This window comes from Bufo bufo, chromosome 1, assembly GCF_905171765.1.
Source record: "Bufo bufo chromosome 1, aBufBuf1.1, whole genome shotgun sequence".
Classification (NCBI taxonomy): domain Eukaryota; kingdom Metazoa; phylum Chordata; class Amphibia; order Anura; family Bufonidae; genus Bufo; species Bufo bufo.
In genome coordinates this window covers 740,347,802-740,368,342 of record NC_053389.1, presented here as the reverse complement: position 1 = coordinate 740,368,342, position 20,541 = coordinate 740,347,802, and the positions used below count along the sequence as shown (strand labels likewise).

General features: G+C 49.5%; 1 protein-coding gene across 1 annotated transcript in view; it reads left to right on the top strand.

The window, feature by feature from the left end:
* The window catches only part of GMCL1 (germ cell-less 1, spermatogenesis associated), a 142,209-nt gene that overhangs the window by 114,773 nt on the left and 6,895 nt on the right, over positions 1 to 20,541 (top strand). Inside the window, 3 exon segments of the mRNA XM_040414434.1 lie at positions 1,670 to 1,745; positions 10,935 to 11,080; positions 15,355 to 15,442. Of these exon segments, the coding sequence (XP_040270368.1) occupies positions 1,670 to 1,745; positions 10,935 to 11,080; positions 15,355 to 15,442 (310 nt within the window).

Below are 20,541 nucleotides of genomic sequence, written 5' to 3'. Positions count from 1 at the left end.
GTTATGTATATAATTCCACATGTGTTCTATTCATAGTTTTGATGCCTTCAGTGTGAATCTACAATTTCATAGTCATGAAATTAAAGAAAACTCTTTGAATCAGAAGGTGTGTCCAAACTTTTGGTCTGTACTGTATATCACTGTTTAGGAGGGGGATTTATTTTGGTGTACCTCTATTTAGAAGTTCCTATTACAGGCCCATATAATAGACCCTAGGGTACTTTCACACTTGCTGCAGAGGATTCCGGCAGGTAATTCCATCATCGGAACTGCCTGCCGCTTCCGGAATCCAGACGCAAACTGATGGCATTTGTCAGATGGATTGCGTCTGACAAATGCATTGAAATACCGGTTTCCGTCTCTCCGGTGTCATCCGCAAAAACAGATCAGATACTTTTTTTTTTTTGCATTTTCAAAAGTCTTTTGCATGCACAGACCGGAAGCCGCATCCGTTTTTGCCGGAACACTTAAAGAGGACCTTTCACTACAATAAAAATTCTAAACTAAGCATACAGACATGTAGAGCGGCGCCCAGGGATCTCCCTGCACTTACTATTATCCCTGGGCGCCGCTCGTTCTCCCGGTATAGGCTCGGTATCTTCATATGTTCAGCTCAACTGGGTGGAGCCTACCGGCGTCTCCTTCTCCCAGGCTGGAGTGCTGGCCAATCGCAGCGCTCAGCTCATAGCCTGAGAGGAAAAAAAACTCTCGGGCTATGAGCTGAGCGCTGCATTTGGCCAGCGCTACAGCCTTGGAGAAGGAGACACCGGCAGGCTCCACCCAGTTGAGCCGAACATATGAAGATACCGGAGCCTATACCGTGAGAACGGAGCGGCGGCCCTAGGGATAATAGTAAGTGCAGGGAGATCCCTGGGCGCCGCTCTACTGTCTGTATACTTAGTTTAGATTTTTATTGTAGTGAAAGGTCCTCTTTAATGCCGGATCCAGCACTAATACACTTCAATGTAAATTAATGCCGGATCCGGCATTCCGGCAAGTGTTCAGTATTTTTGGCGCGAGAGAAAACTGCAGCATGCCTGCGTTATTTCTCCGGCCAAAAAACGTAGAGGGACGTAACTGATGCATCCTGAACGGATTGCTCTCCATTCAGAATGCATTAGGATAAAACTGATAAGTTTTTTTCCGGTATTGAGCCTCTTGTGACGGAACTCAATACGGAAGATAACGCTAGTGGAAAGTACCCCAACTCTCCTTTTGCAGGCTCCTGACCAGCTAGGTATTATACATTACAGGTGATTTACCCAGTTCATACATGGGCTGATCTGGCGTTCTGCAGTCTGGGGAACAATGTCTGTGGGGCAGTGATGGGAGAATGTTGGTTTTATAAATATACACTGCTCCCCTGATACACTGTGTAAATCTATCACTGCCTGTCTAAAAGTATGAAGTTTCTGGTTTCCCTTTCCACTGAGTCAATCGTTACAAAACGTATTAATCCAGTAACTGTGGGCACTAAATCAGAAATCAAAACTGCTGATTTCTGGCCAAGCCTAAAATATGCTATTGGTTTCATGTGAGCGCAGCTTGAATCTGTGGTTTGAGGGTTTTTAGGTATTAACCCAAGTCCATCAACCTTTGTGCAGAGCTTTTTATGTACTTAACAGTACACGTGAGTAACAAAAGCCAATGTTTCTATTATCTGTTGTAGCCCTCAAGAAATCAATAAAGAAGAACTGGAGAACAATAGTATGAGATGCGGCAGGAGACTTGCTAAAGATGGTGATGTAAGAGCTTTAAATGGCCTCCTATTTCTGTCCTCTCCAAACGACCTGCAGTTAAATAAAATTGCTCTCCTTTTCTGTTTAAAATCAATTAGAGGGGTTGTCCCATCTTGGACATTGGCTTATTACTAGTCAGGTCCTTTGTACGCTACAAAGCAGGACAACTAAACACAACACGTTTCGCTAATGGTCACCAATTACCGTATTTTTCGGACTATAAGATGCACTTTCCCTTCCCCCCAAAGTTAAGGAAAAGTGACAGTGCGTCTTATAGTCCGAATGCTAATGACTGCTTCCATTATGAAGGTCGTCATCAGCATGTGGGGAGCTGTGAGGGAAGCACTGCGCAACTGTACTCGCCCTCACCCTTGTCTTCTGCATTGATCTGCTCTGCCCTCTGTCCTGACTGCGTACAGCATTAGATCATAGGGCATGTAGGCGCGCACCTATGACCTGACGCAGTGCAATGTCGGCTCACAGTGCAGCGTTGGCCGGAAGAGACCAGGCAGGGTGAGTGGATCTCAGAGTGGCCTGCGTCTCCGGAGCAGTAGAGGTACGTTTATTTATTTTTATGTCCAATCTGAGGTCTGATGAATATTATTTTTATTTCATATTTTCCTCCGAAAAATACGGTACATAATAATTCCCTTATGACACAAATGTAGAAACCCAATAAAGAACAGTAAAGGCCACAGGGTGAAAGGACTTTGATGGCATATCGCGGGGACCTGCTCCTTTCTCCAGAACAGGGCCTATGAGGGGAAGAAGAGCACCCTCCGTTCACTGCTCGGAGACTGTCAGAAGAAGCCTAAGCTAGAGCTCCGCTATGAACAGAAGGTGGCAGTGCGTGCCGAGTGCGCTCGTCTTCACTTCAGGGGTCCGTTCTGGAGATGGGGGCATCTATACTATATCCTAGCGATTTATGCCATCAATGTCCCAGATGTTAATACACTTTGGTGTTCACAAGAATTTACACTCCTAGGCATGTACAACTTAAGATGCTCTTTCCCCAAACATCTGAGGGTTGGGGAGGGTCAGGACACCATCATGCACATTTCTTTGGTGCGTTGCCAACATCTAATGTGCATGAGATCCTCAAGAGTCAAAACTATTAAAAATGAAATGACACATCCCCTATGAACGTGGTGTGATGCAGGTTCTACGTTTTCTTACTCGATAACCTTAATGTACGTGTTCTTGCAGCTCGTAGAAAATGTACAGACCTGGGTAGGCCGAGCCGTCTGGTGTTTTTATTGTTGTTGTTCCTGGATCACTTATTAGAGCATTGATTTTACATGGAGCTTAAAATGGACGACACACGTTATCAGAAGTGGGTCACTGAGGGCTGTACGTGCCTTGTCCTGAATGTCTGCTCCTTCGATCTGGCCTCAGATGAAGCCGGCTGCATGTTGTATATTCAGTCTGTGTTTCTACACTTTAATGTACGGAACAGCTTTAAGCCAGGACAATGAGCATGTGCCAATAGGGAGCTGTATTTTTCAGATGGAGAAATCGATGCTATATTTCTGTGCATAGCTCAGTATGTGGGGGTTTTGAAAGCCTTAAATTACTATATATCGCCTGTCTGTATGAATATAAATATTTACTGCTATCATCCCCTCTCTCGTTCTGCTCCATAGCCATGATATTTTACAGGCAGTCTTGATGCATGGAGTATAATGGGATCAGCAACCTTCAGCACTCCAGCTGTTGTGACACTACAATTCCCTTCCCAGCATGATCCATTTATTTCTGTAAGAGTTTGAGAAGAGAGCAAGTATGCATACTGGGAGTTGTAGTTTCACAACGCTGCAGTGCCGGAGGTTGCTGATCCCTGTTATACCCTATGCATCAAGTACGTCTGTCTGCCCATGGCCATGCTAAACCTGCCCACGGACCCAATGAACGACAGTTTTGTGGTAAAACCATGTGGCCGGTGGTCGCTGTGGATGGCCCTGGCTTGGCCACACTCGAAGTGTATGTACACACATGATGGAACTGAATTGATAGAGATTCCCTGCAGTGTTTTAGAAGGAAACATGCAGTAGAAAATAATGGACCAAATGCTTCATTTTTTTTGTTTCAAATTTCACGGCGGAAGTTCTGCATTGAAAGTGCACTTTAAAATGACATGCGCCCGATTTTTTTGTTTGCTTTTTTTGCAGCATGTGGATGAGATGCTAAGAACTCATTCACTTTGCTGGTGCTTTACAACGCTTGGATTTGCTTCACATAAATCTGCAGTATTTCAGTCACTTGATGACTTAAAGGGTTATCCAATATCTAAAACACCCCCCCCCCGATGCTCTTGTATGGATTATACTTACCTGCTCGACACCGCGTCGTTTCATATCCCGCATCTCCGGTCACTCAGATCAAGGGGGAGCAGCCACTAGCAGGTCGTGACGGTGACCAGCCTCAAGGGGGCTCTTCCCGTCATGGCCTGCTATTGGCTGCTCTCCTCCCCACCCCTGTCGCCAGCCCCACGTGCCAGATGTTTTGACCAGAGAGATGGGGACATGCAGTGGCGGCCGTGCAGGGAACCGGAGCGATGCGGGTGTCGGGGAGTGGGGTAAGTATAAACAATACAAGGGGCCGGGCATTAGGGGTATAGTTTAGATATCGGATCACCCCTAGAGGCTAGAGGAGAATTCAGTACTACATTATGTGATGACACATGACTCTCTGAATTTTATATGAAAAACGTCTTGCATCAGATGGGAGTCACACAGAAGGAGAGAGTGGCCTCCTAGCTTTTAAGTGCGTATTATGAATCACATGCAAGAGCCCTTATGAGGAGGTGATTGTTAAACAGTTATACCCATCTCATACATTGGTGGCATTTCACTAGTATATGCACCAATTTCAGATAGGTGCCGGATGCGCTCCTATCTCCAGGACCCGGGCCCCCAAGGTGAAGAAACGCACCATGGATGCGTGTGTGTTCTCATTGACTTTTATGGAAGTCCCATAGAAATGAACAGATAGTGTACGGTCACTCTCTTCACCTAGCGATATGCTGCCAATGTCCTGAGATGGGAATACCCCTTTTTAACCTGCCCTCAGACTGAGGTGACCATTAGACTGAAGCACCTTGCTTGGTATGATGTACAGTATGGACACTTCACTTGTTTTGGGTGCATTTGGTACATGTCAATAATTGGATAAAAAAATCTATAAAATCAGAAAATAAAACAGATAGGGGGAAAAAAAATATGTGTTGCTATCTAGTTTTAACTGTCAGAAATGCAGGAACATGTCATTGATTTCCTTTAACTTTGTCTTTCTCGCCCATATTCCTTGGGGGACACAGGAAACCATGGGTATAGCTCTGCTCCCTAGGAGGCCTGACACTAAGCGAAAGCTGTAAGCCCCTCCTCCATCAGCTATACCCTTCAGCCTGGAGAAGAGACTGCCAGTTTTTGCTTAGTGTCCAAGGAGGCAAGACACCCCCTGCTTATGCAGGGTTGTTATCCTATGATTTTTATTTTTACGTTATTTGTTGTTTTTAATTCGTTTTTTTTCTACCTACAGGGACAACAGAGGCGCATTAGACCCCTCTGTTTCTCCCGGGGTTGAGTTGCGCCAGTGCCGGTAATTCCGCACTGCCGCCTCCCCCACAGAAGACAAGGTGGACCAGGGCAGCCTCGCTCCCCTGCGTCCCGCCAGCTCAGGGTCGCCCGCCGTACCCAAGTCCCTCCCCTGCCTTCCTGCCCACTGCGGTGCCAGGAGCTGAAGGGGCGACCCCCCGCTGGATGGACTGAGGGCGAAGACAGCGTATGGTGAGAGTGGCTGCTCCAGCCTCCCTTCCTCCTCCCACCGCTGCTACCAACATGGCCACTGTTACATGGCCACTGCTACATTGTCCCACCGCCCAAGCCCGGACAACCCCCCGACCACCCCCCCCCCCCGCATATCGGGACGTTACCGGGCTTAGTTGGGAGGGCAGTTTATCTGGGCAAGTCCTAGAACGCTGCCTTACAGGGGACGGCTGCAGACAAGCAAGCCGTCTGCTACATCTAGGCGCGGTGGGAGCCGTTTTCCTGGCATGAACGGCGCCATTTCATGGCCGGCACTTCAACATCCTTGGGGGTTAAAATCATTTTGCCGCGCGCTGCGCGGCTCTGCTTCGGCTTCAGCGCGGCAGAGGGGGGGCGGAGCTTCCTTACACATTCAGCTCCGTGCTGCTGCGCTCCGCTACTTCCGGGTTCATCTCTCTGCCGTGCGATCCTGAAGCCATTCAGCTCCGTGCTGCTGCCTCTCCTCCACAGCCTCCTCAGTCTGTTCCCCTTACAGCTGCCGCTTGTATCATCCGGGTCTGGTAGGACTGTTTAACCCCCTCCGTGCCACAGTACTGTTGCCTTGGTTCTCACTTTAAGTGCAACATCTTTCCACCATGTCAGACCCTTCGCAGCCGCCAAGCCATGGTACCATGCCTGTACTGCTTGTAGGGAACCCTTTCCCCGGGGCAGTCTGATCCGCACTGTACTGCATGCCGAGCTCCACCGCAGCCTCAGTCGCCCGCTGTGTCGCTCCCTGCTTCCTCTGACCCGCCTGACTGGGCTAGATCCCTGTCCCTGGCCGTGGAAAGCCTCACTCATGTCGTGGGCCGCCTAATAGACAGGCCACCTACCCCGCAGGACGCCACTCTGACTGTCGCGCCCTCCGGGTCCACTGCTTCTGCCGCTGCAGCGGGTTCACCCTCTCCTAGTGACCCCTCCCGAGCTAGGCACTCTCAGAAGCGTATTAGAGTAGAGCGAGCCTCCTCCTCTGAGGCCTCGCTCTCTCCGCCCGCGTGCGCACCCAGACGGGCCTCTCCTCTCCAAAGGATTCGCTCTCTGAAGGTGAATTGGCGGCTTCAGATTTGGAAATGGACTCGGCCCTGCCGTCCAAGCTAGCCTCAGCGATGGGTCAACTCATCTCTGATATTCGTGACACCTTTAAGGTGCAGGATGAACCCCCCTAGCTCGGACGCAGCTAGCGTCTCCTTTATCAGGCCCAGGCAGGCCTCAAAAGTCTTTCCAATCCACTCTGATTTCTCCTCCGTGGTGTCTAAGGCTTGGGCTCGCCCGGACGGCCCGTTTTGTCAACCCAAGAAGCTGGACATTTGCTATCCTTTTCCAGCCGATGTCGTGGCCACCTGGTCTTCCCCACCCAAGGTGGACCCCCCTGTGGCCCGGCTGTCAAAGAACACGGCCATCCCTGTTCCCGACGGGTCCTCTCTTCAGTCAGCGGAGGACCGTCGCATGGAGACCCTGTCCAAGGTCATTTTTGCTGGCCTCCGGTTTCTGCCCTCAGACCGGTTTTGCCTCTGCTTGGGCAGGGAAGCAATCTCTGCTTGGGGGTGCGCAGCTGGAACAGGAGTTGGACTCGGACATCCCCATCCAGGACCTACGTTCCTTGGCCAGCTTATTTATTCGGGCCGGGAATTTGTCTGTGAGGCCCTCCCTTGATGCGGGAGCCCTTATTGCACGCTCCTCCCCCTGGCAGTTGCCGTCAGGAGGGAGCTCTGGCTGAAGGTCTGGAAAAGCGGACGCTGCCTCCAAACGTTCCTTGGCGGGGCTACCGTTTGCGGGTTCCCGCCTTTTCGGGGTCCGCTTAGACGAACTTATTTCAGAGGCCACGGGTGGTAAAAGCACCCATCTTCCTCAACCCCAAGCCAGGGGCGCCCCCCGCGGACGCCCTGGTGCGTCTCGTTTTCGGTCCTCCCGCAGGGCTCTGGGGCTCCCACCACAGCTGCCGCTTCGGCTCCTCCCCAGGACAAGCGTAGGAAGCCGTTTTTTCGGGCGCAGCCCTCCTGGCGCAAGCCGCAGGCTGCCCGCACACCCGCAGCAAAACAGTCCTCTGCCTGAAGGCGCGCCCCCACCCACCCGGTGGGGGGCCGCTCCTCCTTTTCAAGGACGTCTGGATGGCTCACGTCTCCGACGCCTGGGCCCTCGAAATTGTGTCCTCCGGATACAAAATCGAATTTGCATCCTTCCCTCCGGATCGGTTCTTTCGCTCCCGCCCCACGCGAGACCCGAAAGGCGCGGCTGCGTTCTCCGCGGCCGTTCAAGCCTTACTGGACAGGGGGGTGATTACCCCCGTTCCTCTAGAGGAAAGATTCCAAGGGTTCTACTCGAACCTCTTTGTAGTTCCCAAGAAGGGAGGTTCGGTGCGGCCCATTTTGGACCTCAAAAAGCTCAACCGTTTTCTCTCCTTCGACGGTTTCGGATGGAGTCCCTCCGCTCCGCGGTGGCTTCCCTGGAGCAGGGAGATTTTATGTCTTCCATCGATATACAGGATGCCTACCTCCATGTTCCGGTAGCCCAGTGTCACCATCGCTTCCTTCGATTCGCCGTGGGGGACCTCCACTTCCAATTTGTCGCCCTTCCTTTGGGCTGGCAACAGCCCCCCGGGTGTTCACCAAGGGTCCTGGCCCCGGTTTTAGCCTTACTCCGATCCAGGGGTGTTTTTCTGCTACCGTACTTGGACGATATCCTCATCAAGGCTCCGTCCCTTTCTCAAGCGTTTGCCAGCGTGGATCTCACTCTAGAGACCTCTGGCGAGGTTCGGTTGGGTCATCAACTTCCCCAAGTCATCCCTTCCCCCCTTCCAACAACTCGTCTTCCTGGGAATGCTTTTAGACACGGGAGCGGCGGAGGTAACGTCTTCCCTCGGAAAAACGTCTGATCCTCCGTGGGGCGGTCGGGGTCTCCTTCTCCACCGGTCGACCGTCCTTCCGCTTCTGCATGCGGGTATTGGGGCCAGATGGTTGCCTGCTTCGAGGCGATCCCATTTGCGCAGTTTCACTCCCGCCCTCTCCAACGGGCGATCCTCTCCTGGGACAAATCGCCGCAGTCTCTGGATCACCCCTTCCATCTTTCCGCCTCCGGTGCGGTCATCTCTCCGCTGTGGTTACAGTCCCCTCTTCTGGGCAGGTCTTTTCTGCACTCAACTGGTTGGTGGTTACAACCGATGCCAGTCTCTCGGGCTGGGGAGGCGTGTTTCCTCCCGATCCGTCCAGGGCATTTGGTCTCCATCGGAGTCCAAACTCTCGATCAATGTCCTGGAACTGAGAGCGGCCCTTCTGTCTCTACGACACTGGACTCATCTGCTGAAGGGTCATCCAGTTCGTGTACAATCAGACAACGCCACGGCCGTGGCGTTGCATAAACCACCAGGGGGGCACTCGCAGCGATGCGGGAGGTCACCAGCATTCTCCGTTGGGCGGAAGCCCACGTCCCGGCCCTATCTGCAATTTTATTCCAGGGGTGGACAATTGGGCGGCGGACTTCCTCAGTCGCACCACCGTCGACCCCGGCGAGTGGTCTCTTCACCCGGAGGTATTCGAGGCCATTTGCCTTCGTTGGGGCATACCGGACGTGGACCTCATGGCCTCAAAATTCAATCACAAGGTCCCCGCCTATCTGTCCAGGGCCAGGGATCCGGGAGCTTGGGCGGAGCCGCCGCCCTCGTTCTTCCTTGGCGAGGCTTCGGGCGCCCATACATACTCCCCCCCCCCCCCTCCTGCCCAAGGTCCTTCGGAAGATCGCGGCGGAAGGCGTCTCGGTGATTCTGGTCGCTCCGGACTGGCCCCGCCGGTCTTGGTATGCCGACCTCATGCTGCTCCTGGCAGACGCGCCCTGGCCGCTGCCCGCCAGGAAGATCTTCTCTCTCAGGGACCGATCTTCCACCCGCGTTTAGGGTCCCTACGTTTGACGGCGTGGTTGTTGAGACCACCGTCCTGACACGTAGGGGTTTTTCTGCGGACGTCGTCCGCACCATGATCCGCGCCGTAAGCCGTCCTCTTCTAGGATCTATTATAGGACCTGGAGGACTTTTTGGGGTTCTGTGCCGATCTGGGGATTCCTCCGCTCCGCTTTTCTCTCCCCACCCGTTTTGTCCTTCCTGCAGAGCGGACTGGCCCAAGGTCTAGGCCTTAGTTCTTTGAAGGGTCAGGTATCTGCGCTGTCCATTTTGTTTCAGCGCCCACTGGCCCCCCTTGGTCCTGTCAAGACCTTCCTTCAGGGCGTGGCTCACGCGGTTCCCCCGTATCGCCCTCCGGTACCGCCCTGGGACCTGAACCTGGTTCTCTCAGCGCTCCAGGCTTCTCCTTTCGAGCCTCTGCGGACGGTTTCCTTGCGACTTCTGTCCTGCAAGGTTATTTTCCTTGTAGCCATCACCTCTCTTCGGAGGGTGTCCGAATTGGCTGCACTCTCCTGTCTGGAACCTTTCCTAGTGTTCCACCAGGACAAGGTGGTTCTTCGTCCGGTCCCTTCCTTCCTTCCTAAGGTGGTCTCCGCCTTTCATCTGAACGAGGACATCGTTCTCCCCTCTTTGTGTCCTTCCCCTTCCCATCCGCGGGAGAGGAAGCTTCATCGCCTGGACGTTGTCAGGGCGCTCAAGATTTACCTGGAAGTAACCAGCTCTTTCAGGCATACTGACTCGCTCTTTGTGGTCCCGGAAGGGTCGCGCAGAGGGATGGCGGCATCCAAAGTTGCTATCGCCCGTTTTGTCAAGATGGCTGTTACTGAGGCTTATCTCGCCATGGGCAGGGTTCCTCCCCTTGGTGTTACCGCTCACTCCACTAGAGCGGTCGGGGCTTCCTGGGCTCAGAGAAATCGGGCTTCTTCGAGCAGATTTGCAAGGCGGCCACTTGGTCCTCCTTGCACACCTTCACCAAGTTCTACAGGGTGCATACTCATGCGTCGGCTGACGCTGCTTTAGGCCGTCTGGTGTTGCAGGCGGCAGTTGATTGATGCCTCTGGTGTTGGTCTAGTTTGTTCTGGTCCCTCCCTTCTGGGACTGCTCTGGAACGTCCCATGGTTTCCTGTGTCCCCCAAGGAATATGGGCGAGAAAAGGAGACTTTTGTATTACTTACCAGTAAAGTCTCTTTCTCGCTCTTCCTTGGGGGACACAGCACCCGCCCTTCATTGGGTTACAGTTGTGGTTCCGGCTTGGTTGCCCCCGTTGGGGCTCGACAGTTCTTTTTCCGGTTGGTGGTTATCTTTCACTACTTGGACACGCAACTGGCAGTCTCTTCTCCAGGCTGAAGGGTATAGCTGATGGAGGAGGGGCTTACAGCTTTCGCTTAGTGTCACGCCTCCTAGGGAGCAGAGCTATACCCATGGTTTCCTGTGTCCCCCAAGGAAGAGCGAGAAAGAGACTTTACTGGTAAGTAATACAAAAGTCTCCTTTTTCTGTTCCAGTATTGTTGGAGATGGACTGGATTTAACTTTGGCTTTGACTTGTTGGTAACGTACACGAATCGCTACATCATTTTTAAAAGGAACACCCTGAACCAGCCGTGCAGCGGTTCTGTCAGTCTGCAGCCACAGAGGAACATTGCGTTCAGGTAAGATCTGCTGCTTCTACTATTGGCCGATGTACTTTGCAGGTAAGCGCCTTGTATATGAGGTCATGCTCCCATGGAGGATTTTTGCTGCACTTTCAACATCAAAATCGCTTGCAAAAAAATTATTAGCGGTGTCCTCCTGATGTTTGTAATGGGAAAAGTGCCAAACTAAGTAAAACATTGCGTACAAAACGACCCAAAATAAGTAAGATTTCTTACACCATCAGCTAAAACGGTAAGAGCAAGGAATAGCGTAATGTGAGATTTCATATACGTTTCCTTTTACATTTTTTTCCTTTTGCATCAATAAGCGGCAACTTCTTCTACAGCGATGTACACAGATTGTCCTCCATATATTAATGCTCTTTCTAGCAGTGGCTCCATTGTGTGAAGATGTAGAAGGCTGAAAATGTATTTTTACAAAAAAGTGGCTGTACCTCCCCGAGTCTCCAACAGCTTTACAGCAGACAATCCAGGCATTATTTTACATTGAAATGCATTAATGCCGGATCCGGCCCCAAGTGTTCCGGAAAAACGCGCAGACCTTTAAAAATGTGAAAAAGATAACTACCAGATGCGCTTTTCCGGATGACAACCGTAGAGACAGATCCAGTATTGCAATACATTTGTGAGACTGATTAAATGGTATCCGTTTGCATACAGATTGCCGGATCCAGCAGGCAGTTCTGGCGACGGAACTGCCTGCCGGAATCCAGCGACGCTAGTGTGAAAGTACCCTAAGGCTTTATCTCCCCAGCACTGATTATACCCCATTAGTGCCCTTACCCAGTAGTTATGCCCCCACACAGTAGTGTTGGTCCCCTTAGTGCCCACCTTACAGTAGTGTTGGTTCTCTTAGTGCCCCTTAATACAGTAGTGCTGGTTCCCTTAGGCCTCTTGCACACGAACGTGTGCGGCCCACAAAATGCGGGCCGCAATGCACGAACACCCACCGTGGGGCAGCCGCAGCGGATCGTGGACCCATTCACTTTAAGGGGTCCGCCATCCGGCCATTACGCAAAAACATAGGACATGTTCTACCTTTTGTGCGGGACGAAAACCCACGGAAGCACCATTCTGCATCTCCGGATTTGCAGACCCATTGAAGTGAATGGGTCCGCATCCGTGATGCAGAATGCACACGGAACGGTGCCCGTGTATTGCGGATCCACAAATGCGGTCTGCAATAGGCCGCGGAGCGTTCGTGTGCAATAAGCCTTATTGCTGTCACATCTGTGACAGGTCTCAGAAGGTCTGAAAGATTATCTACGCATTGGTGATCTGACAGCCTCTTTTGGTTTCACTTTGTCTGTGTGTTGCTGGTATGTCCACACCTCCTGTTCAGGTGTGGATCATGTGACCTTTACCTCGCCCTATTTAGTCTGACTTTTCCCATCACTCCTTGCTTGGGATAGCTTCATTTGGTCTTGGAAGAGCTGGAGTGTGGTTCGTGTTGAAGTCCTGTTCATCCTTCATACTCTGAAGTTAAGTGTTCCGCGTGTCGTGTTTTGTATTCTCTCCCCCCCCCCCCCATCCTCTCCCTGGTTGTTTACTAGGCCTCAGTGAGACGCTAGTTCCTTCACCAGGGAAGGAACAGGTGGTCTCTGCCCTGTCATTATCTTTAGGGCATCTGAGGGTCACCAGGGTTTTCTAGGTTCCCGTGTATGGGTATCTCTACCATCGAGAGGTGCCCATACGGATAGGAGTTAGGGCCAGGAGCAGGGTTCTATAGGTGGTGACCCTTTTCCTTCCCTAGCGGTGAGGCCTAGTGTCTTTCCCCTTCCTTCTTGATTGTCTTTTGGTGTTCTCCCCTACTACATCCGTGACAATTGCCCCACTTACAGAAGTGAAGCCCCCTGTAGTGTTAATAAAATACTCAACCCCATTCCCCCTTAGGAATGGAGCACATCATGTTCTCCCCAGCTGGAGGCACAATTCAGTGATGTCATTGGAACTGCAGAGCAGGAGATCACACAGGCTGGGGGAAGATCCCCGACCTACGTATACTTTTTCTCTGCCCAGCAGACGTGATGACGTCACTGCATCGCACCTGTTCCTGGGGAGAGAACAGGCCAGGGAATGGGATGCAGGCCCTGTACAGCCACTACGGTAGTTCTGTCCCTGGTGAGAGTACTGATTGCTCTGCTCACAAAGGATGAGGGGGTGTGCGCACAGAAGGGCTGTCAGTCATCCTGTGGGGGCAGGGTAATCAGGACTCACTGTTTCACCTAGGAGTCCTATAAGGAGTCATTCTGCTCCAAATGACATTAACGTATATATGTAGCACAGAGCTTAGCTTCTCTGCTAGCAGACCCTGCTCTCGGGGCATCATAAAATCACCTGACATGTACTTTGGACTTCAGGACTTCATTTTCAACTGTTTTTTAATGGCACCATGTACTCTATAAACTTTTAATACTTTCACACTAGCATTTTTTGTTGGATCCGGCATGGTTCAGCAAAAACACTTCCCTTACTGATAATGCAACCATCTGCATCCGTTATGAACGGATCCGGTTGTATTATCTTTAACATTGCCAAGACGGATCTGTCATTAACTACATTGAAAATCAATGGGGGAGGGATTCGTTTTTTACTATTGTGGCAGAGAAAACGGATCCGTCCCTATTGACTTGCATTGTGGATCATGACGGATCCGTTTTCTATTGTGTCTTGCTCTGTATCCCAGGATGAAAAGCAAACCGCAGCATGCTGCTCTCCGGTATAGAATGCATTTTGGAGAATTCCGTTCTGTTCAGTTACGTTTTGTCCCCATTGACAATGAATGGGAACAAAACGGAAGCATTTTTTTTCCGATATGGAGACCCTATGACTGACCTCAATAGCCTTACTTACCAGTGTCTACCCACTGTTATTTTTTTTATATACACATACACTCACCTAAAGAATTATTAGGAACACCTGTTCTATTTCTCATTAATGCAATTATCTAGTCAACCAATCACATGGCAGTTGCTTCAATGCATTTAGGGGGGTGGTCCTGGTCAAGACAATCTCCTGAACTCCAAACTGAATGTCAGAATGGGAAAGAAAGGTGATTTAAGCAATTTTGAGCGAGCGTGGCGAATGGTGTGAAAAGGGAAAAACATCCAGTATGCGGCAGTCCTGTGGGCAAAAATGTCTTGTGGATGCTAGAGGTCAGAGGAGAATGGGCCGACTGATTCAAGCAGATAGAAGAGCAACGTTGACTGAAATAACCACTCGTTACAACCGAGGTATGCAGCAAAGCATTTGTGAAGCCACAACACGCACAACCTTGAGGCGGATGGGCTACAACAGCAATAGACCCCACCGGGTACCACTCATCTCCACTACAAATAGGAAAAAGAGGCTACAATTTGCACGAGCTCACCAAAATTGGACTGTTGAAGACTGGAAAAATGTTGCCTGGTCTGATGAGTCTCGATTTCTGTTGAGACATTCAAATGGTAGAGTCCGAATTTGGCGTAAACAGAATGAGAACATGTATCCATCCTCTGATGGCTACTTCCAGCAGGATAATGCACCATGTCACAAAGCTCGAATCATTTCAAATTGGTTTCTTGAACATGACAATGAGTTCACTGTACTAAAATGGCCCCCACAGTCACCAGATCTCAACCCAATAGAGCATCTTTGGGATGTGGTGGAACGGGAGCTTCGTGCCCTGGATGTGCATCCCTCAAATCTCCAACTGCAAGATGCTATCCTATCAATATGGGCCAACATTTCTAAAGAATGCTATCAGTACCTTGTTGAATCAATGCCACGTAGAATTAAGGCAGTTCTGAAGGCAAAAGGGGGTCCAACACCGTATTAGTATGGTGTTCCTAATAATTCTTTAGGTGAGTGTATATTCCCATGAAGACTGCCTAACCCTCAGACTAGACGGTTAGGCCTCATGCACACAAAAAATATAACCTGTCCTATTCTTGTCCGTTTTGCGAACAAGAATAGGCGTTTCTACAATGGGCCGCCTGTTCTGTTCCGCAAATTGCGGAAGACACACGGGTGGCTTCCGTGTTTTGCGGATCCGCAGTTTGCGAACCGCAAAAAACGGAACAGTCGTGTGCATGAGGCCTTAGCCTGCTTTTTATCTCGGCTCCTTCCTATGATTTTATTTTTGTAAGGGTTTGGACCAGTGGCTGTTTCTTTGTAACAGCTGCCAGATTTTTGAATTCTGGATTTTAAAAAAACTGTTATATTTTAGCTATTGTAACATTCTTACGTTAGTCCTGGCGATTTGGTAATGTGGACATTTATTGTGTTTACAGGTTACGCTTGGTGTCATTTGATACAAATGGTAAAGTCATCTGCAGTCGAACTAGTGGCTATCAGATCCTCAGCCTGGAAAAAGATCAGGTATGTGTGATGATCAGTGTGTTGCCAGAAACTATCCTGAGCCTCAGTTCAGTTTTTTAAGGTCCAGCTATAAATGCACATCCAGACCATTGAAAGCAACCTAAAACCTACCGCTTCAGAAACGCCTACCATCTACAATAAGCATGCTGCCACCACACACAGATCAGCAGCTTTTACCCTCACATATTGTGTCCTTCCCTTGTAGATTGTAAGCTCTCATGGGCAGCCTTCTCGCTCCCTCTGTACCAGTCTAAGTTCCCACTCATTGTACTTGTGCTGTTTTATAATATATATATATGTATCTATCCTCCTTGGAATTAATGGCACTTTCATATAAATAATAATAATGAGGAGACTGGATCGGATTAATGAGATCCCAGGGGAAGGGAGGTAGACAGCGACCTAGAGATCACATTAATAGGACAAGTAAATGGCATTTTGTTCCCATATTCTTTACATGGGCCCTCTCTGCTCATTGTAACAGAGTGTGTATTTTAGATTTCTATTCTCTGTATATGATTATGGGGCAGTCATCTTGTCTGAGCTGCTAACAGCATTTAGAGCTATGCTTTATAGCAGCCACATGGACCTTAGAAGCAATAGACTGGGGCTCCTTAAAGGGAGTCTGTCACCTGGAGACTGTTCAAGTTTCCTATGCATAGCTTTATAACTTTTGGCTCAAGCGAATGTTTAGGAAAACCACTTTTAATGACTTCTCCCAAGGGCCCAGCGGGACAGGCTTTACTTTTGAAAGTGCCCAAGCCTGTGGTGCTTTACCGCTGTTTCCTCCTCCCCTCTCCACTTGCATCAGTACCATACTGCGCTGCCCTGCAGCGTTCTTTCCCCTAACCTTTCACAGGTTTCCTCTCCCCTGACGTCAGGGTGATGTATCGCCAATTCTCATACCCACTGTGAGCAATCCACTCGGCTTCCACTGATCTTCTCACTCGTAGGCTGCAGAAAATGTCACTGGGGCCCTTGCCCACTATAGGGATGGAACTGGTCAGGCGCCGGGAGTGATCTGTACAGACCAAGAAGTGGCGATTTATTATGAGGCTTAATGGCCAGTGCAAAAACTTCAGGATTTTAGAATTTTGTTTAAAGGGGTTTTCTGGGAATTAAGAAAATAAAATTACTCAAAATACTTAATAATAGTTTATTCTAAATACATTTCCAAATACCTTTCATTAGTTCTAATGGCTTGTTTTGTCTAGAGAGCAATCATTAGAAGAAAGAAAATGGCCGCCGTCCTATTAATACACACAGAACCTGTCCTAATCACACAGCAGGACAAGTTACTTCCCAACACTGAGGTAAAGAGCTGCCTCGTCCTCCTCTCTGCTTTACCTGTCAGGGATTATGATCCTGAATACAGATAAGATCTTCAGCTGAATCTCTGTAGGAATGGAGTCCTTGAAGGAGACATGACGTACAGAGGGGAGGGGGGATGTAGATAATGAGCAGAAGCACTTGTATGCAGTCCCCATTACCACAGTCCCACATCACCACAGTCTGTCCTGTTTGTCCTCTCTGTACTTCATGTCTCCTCATGAACTCAGTGCTCTGAAGTAACTTGTCCTGCTGTGGGATTAGGACATGTTCTGTGTGTACGAAATAGGACGGCGGACATTTTATTTCTCCTAATGATTGCTCCCTAGACTAAATGAGCCATTATAACTAATGAAAGGTATTTGGGAATATATTTATAATAAAGTAATAATTAAGTATTTTCATTTTCTTAATTTCTGCAGAGCCTCTTTAATTAACCACCTCCGGACAGCCTAACGCAGATTCGCGTTCCGGAGGTGGCATTGCTGCGCAGAGTCACGCATATACGCGTCATCTCGCGAGACTTCGCTCAAAGCCGGCCCGCGCATGCGCATCGCGGGCCGGCAAAATTAAAAGAAGTATTTCGTCACCAGCCTGCCAGCAACGATCATTGGCTGGCAGGCTGGCGATTTTCAAAAAATCCAATCAAAAGTCATATAACAGATCATATTAGTAAATATGATCTGTTATATGGCTTCTCTGCTGGTCCTTTTCGTCGGTTGGATCCAGCACAGGAGCAGACTGAACTGTGAGTACACCAACACTACACCTTAGCCCCAGATCACCCACCTGCACCCCAATTAACCCTTTGATCGCCCCTGTCAATCACTAGTGAAAGGAAAAAAAGTGATCAGTGTAAACTGTCACTTTTTTTTTTTCCACTGGTATTGGCTGTTAGGTTTTAGGGATAGTTTAGGCCCCTTGGTTAGGTAGTTAGCGCCCACCCCACCGCACCGCAGTCACTTTTATTCGCTGTTTTAGCGTATCGCTAATCAGCATTTGTACTTTTATAGTATCTGTAAGTGATCAAAACGGATCACGGTCAGATCTATAATAGTATTAGTGTCACCTTAGCTCGCCCTCCACCCAAAACGCAGTGTTTGCCCGATCAGGCCTGATCGGTCGCCCACACGTGCGTTCACCCACGCCCGCCCCACCGCAGTGACAAAAAATATATATTTTTTGATCACTGCACATTCATTTTACACGCACTGCGGCGATAAAAAAATCAGTTTTGATATTTTTTATCAACCGCAGCGGCCTCCGGTACTTCGCTAGCCTCCCCTTTGTAAGACAGGTTTGCTTTTTTTCTTGGGTAGTCTCAGGGAATACCCCTAAATTTAGTAGTCCAAAATGTCAAACAGGGGGTATTCTTCTGAAGAGGCCTACAGGATTCTGACCCAGTCGGATGAGGAGTGGGAACCCTCATCTGACGAATCTAGCGGGTCAGAATATGAACCTGTGGAAAGCAGTGGCTCTCTGACCCAAAGTTCGGACGAGGAAGTTGAGGTCCCTGGCAGCACCAGGCGTACCCGGCCCCATGTCGCTAGACCACAGGTTATGCAGGATCCGCTTCAAGAGCAGCAGAGTGGGGCTGTCGCTGCCGGATCACGTGGTGAGGCATACACCAGCAGCGCAGCCCTCCCTGGACCTAGTACCAGCACTGCCGTACAACCTGGTGAAGTAGCGAGCACCAGAAGGGCAGTTGAAGCTGGTACGGTGACACGTGCAATAGTTACCCCGTCGCAGCCACCGCACAGACAGGCCCGTAGAGCCCCTAGAGTCCCTGAGGTGCTGGCAAATCCTGATTGGCAGTCACCAACTTCAGCCGCACCAGTAGTTCCCCCTTTCACCGCCCAGTCTGGAGTTCGGGTTGAGACGGCTCAAATCGGTTCGGCCCTGGGATTTTTTGAGCTGTTCTTGACTGCGGAGCTCTTGGACTTAGTCGTGGCAGAGACCAACCAGTATGCCACACAATTTATAACCGCAAACCCGGGAAGCTATTATGCCCAGCCTTTCCGGTGGAAACCAGTCCAAGTTTCCGAACTTAAAATTTTTTTGGGCCTTCTCCTCAACATGGGCCTGACAAAAAAGCATGAATTGCGGTCATATTGGTCAACGCACCCAATTCATCACATGCCCATGTTCTCTGCTGCTATGTCCAGGACACGATTTGAGACCATCCTCCGTTTTCTGCATTTTAGCGACAACACCACCTCCCGTCCCAGAGGCCACCCTGCTTTTGACCGGCTCCACAAAATTCGGCCCCTCATAGACCATTTCAACCAGAAATTTGCAGATTTGTATACCCCTGAGCAAAACATCTGCGTAGACGAGTCCCTAATACATTGGACTTCAATGACCAGATGTTGTCTCCGTATTTAGTTTCCCGCAGAACCAGACGCTGGTATAAGAAGGTGTCTGTATATTTGATTCAATTGGCGCTGTACAATAGTTTTGTTCTCTACAGTAAGGCTGGGAGAAAAGGATCCTTCCTCAAATTCCAGGAAGAGATCATCGAGAACCTCCTTTACCCAGGAGGTTCCGTGGCCCCATCCACCAGTGTAGTTAGCCGTCTACACGAGCGACATTTCCCCAGTGTCGTTCCTGGTACCTCAACCCAACCGTCGCCCCGAAAAAGATGTCGTGTCTGTAGCAGGAGTGGAATAAGGCGTGACACCCGCTATTTCTGTCCTGACTGTGCTGACCACCCTGCCCTATGCTATGGAGAGTGTTTCCGGAAGTACCACACACAGGTACACCTAGCATAGGGATCACATCTCACCAGGACAGGCACACAGGGCTATTAGGGCCCATTCACTCACAGCTGCTGCAAACCTCTCCTTTCACCTGGGATAAAGTGCATAACGTACTTCGCCACATCTTTGGGCGATTTGCGCTTTGCACATTGTCACATGGGGAAGGAGAGGTTTGTTCTATAAAGGTAAAAAAAACTAAACAAAAAAAAAAATACCGGTAAGTAAAAAAGTTAAACGTTCAGTTAAAAAAGTTCAAAAAAAGTTTCTATGTTCTGTTCAACAGTTAATAAATTTATTGCGTTGCGGCCTGGTTTTTTCTTTTTTGTTTTGTTTTTTTTACCTTTCAGGTGGACCAACCGATCGACTAGCTGCAGCACTGATGTGCATTCGGACAGAAGCATTGCGCTGCTGTCAGATTACACGCAAGTCGGTGTATGCGGCGCTGCAAGACGAGATTTCTCCTCTGCAGTAAAAGATACGTTTGCCGAGGCATATGAGCTGAGGAGGTGGCGGTGTTCATATACTTTGGCAAACACTTTGTATATATAAAAAAAAAAAAATCCCGGCAATGATTTATTCATCCACATCGATTGATGTGAATGGAGAAATCTGGTTTGCCAGGGCATACGAGCTAAGTGGGCATGGATGTTGGGCGGAGCTTCTATGTCCTGGCAGACGCCTTTCCCCTCCTTTTTCTTTTTTTGGCAGAGATTTTTTCATCCACATTGATCGATGCGAATGAAGAAATCTGTGCCGTTCATTTTTTTCTTTCATCCCAGAGGCTGAACGGAAAAAAAAAATCTCATTACCCGTATGCTCAATATAAGGAGAATAGCAGAAACTCCTAATGCTGGCCATACATGTAATGATTGCGGAGACCCTCAAATGCCAGGGCAGTACAAACACCCCACAAATAACACCATTTTGGAAAGAAGACACCCCAAGGTATTCGCTGAGGGGCATATTGAGTCCATGAAAGATTGAAATTTTTGTCCCATGTTAGCGGAAAGG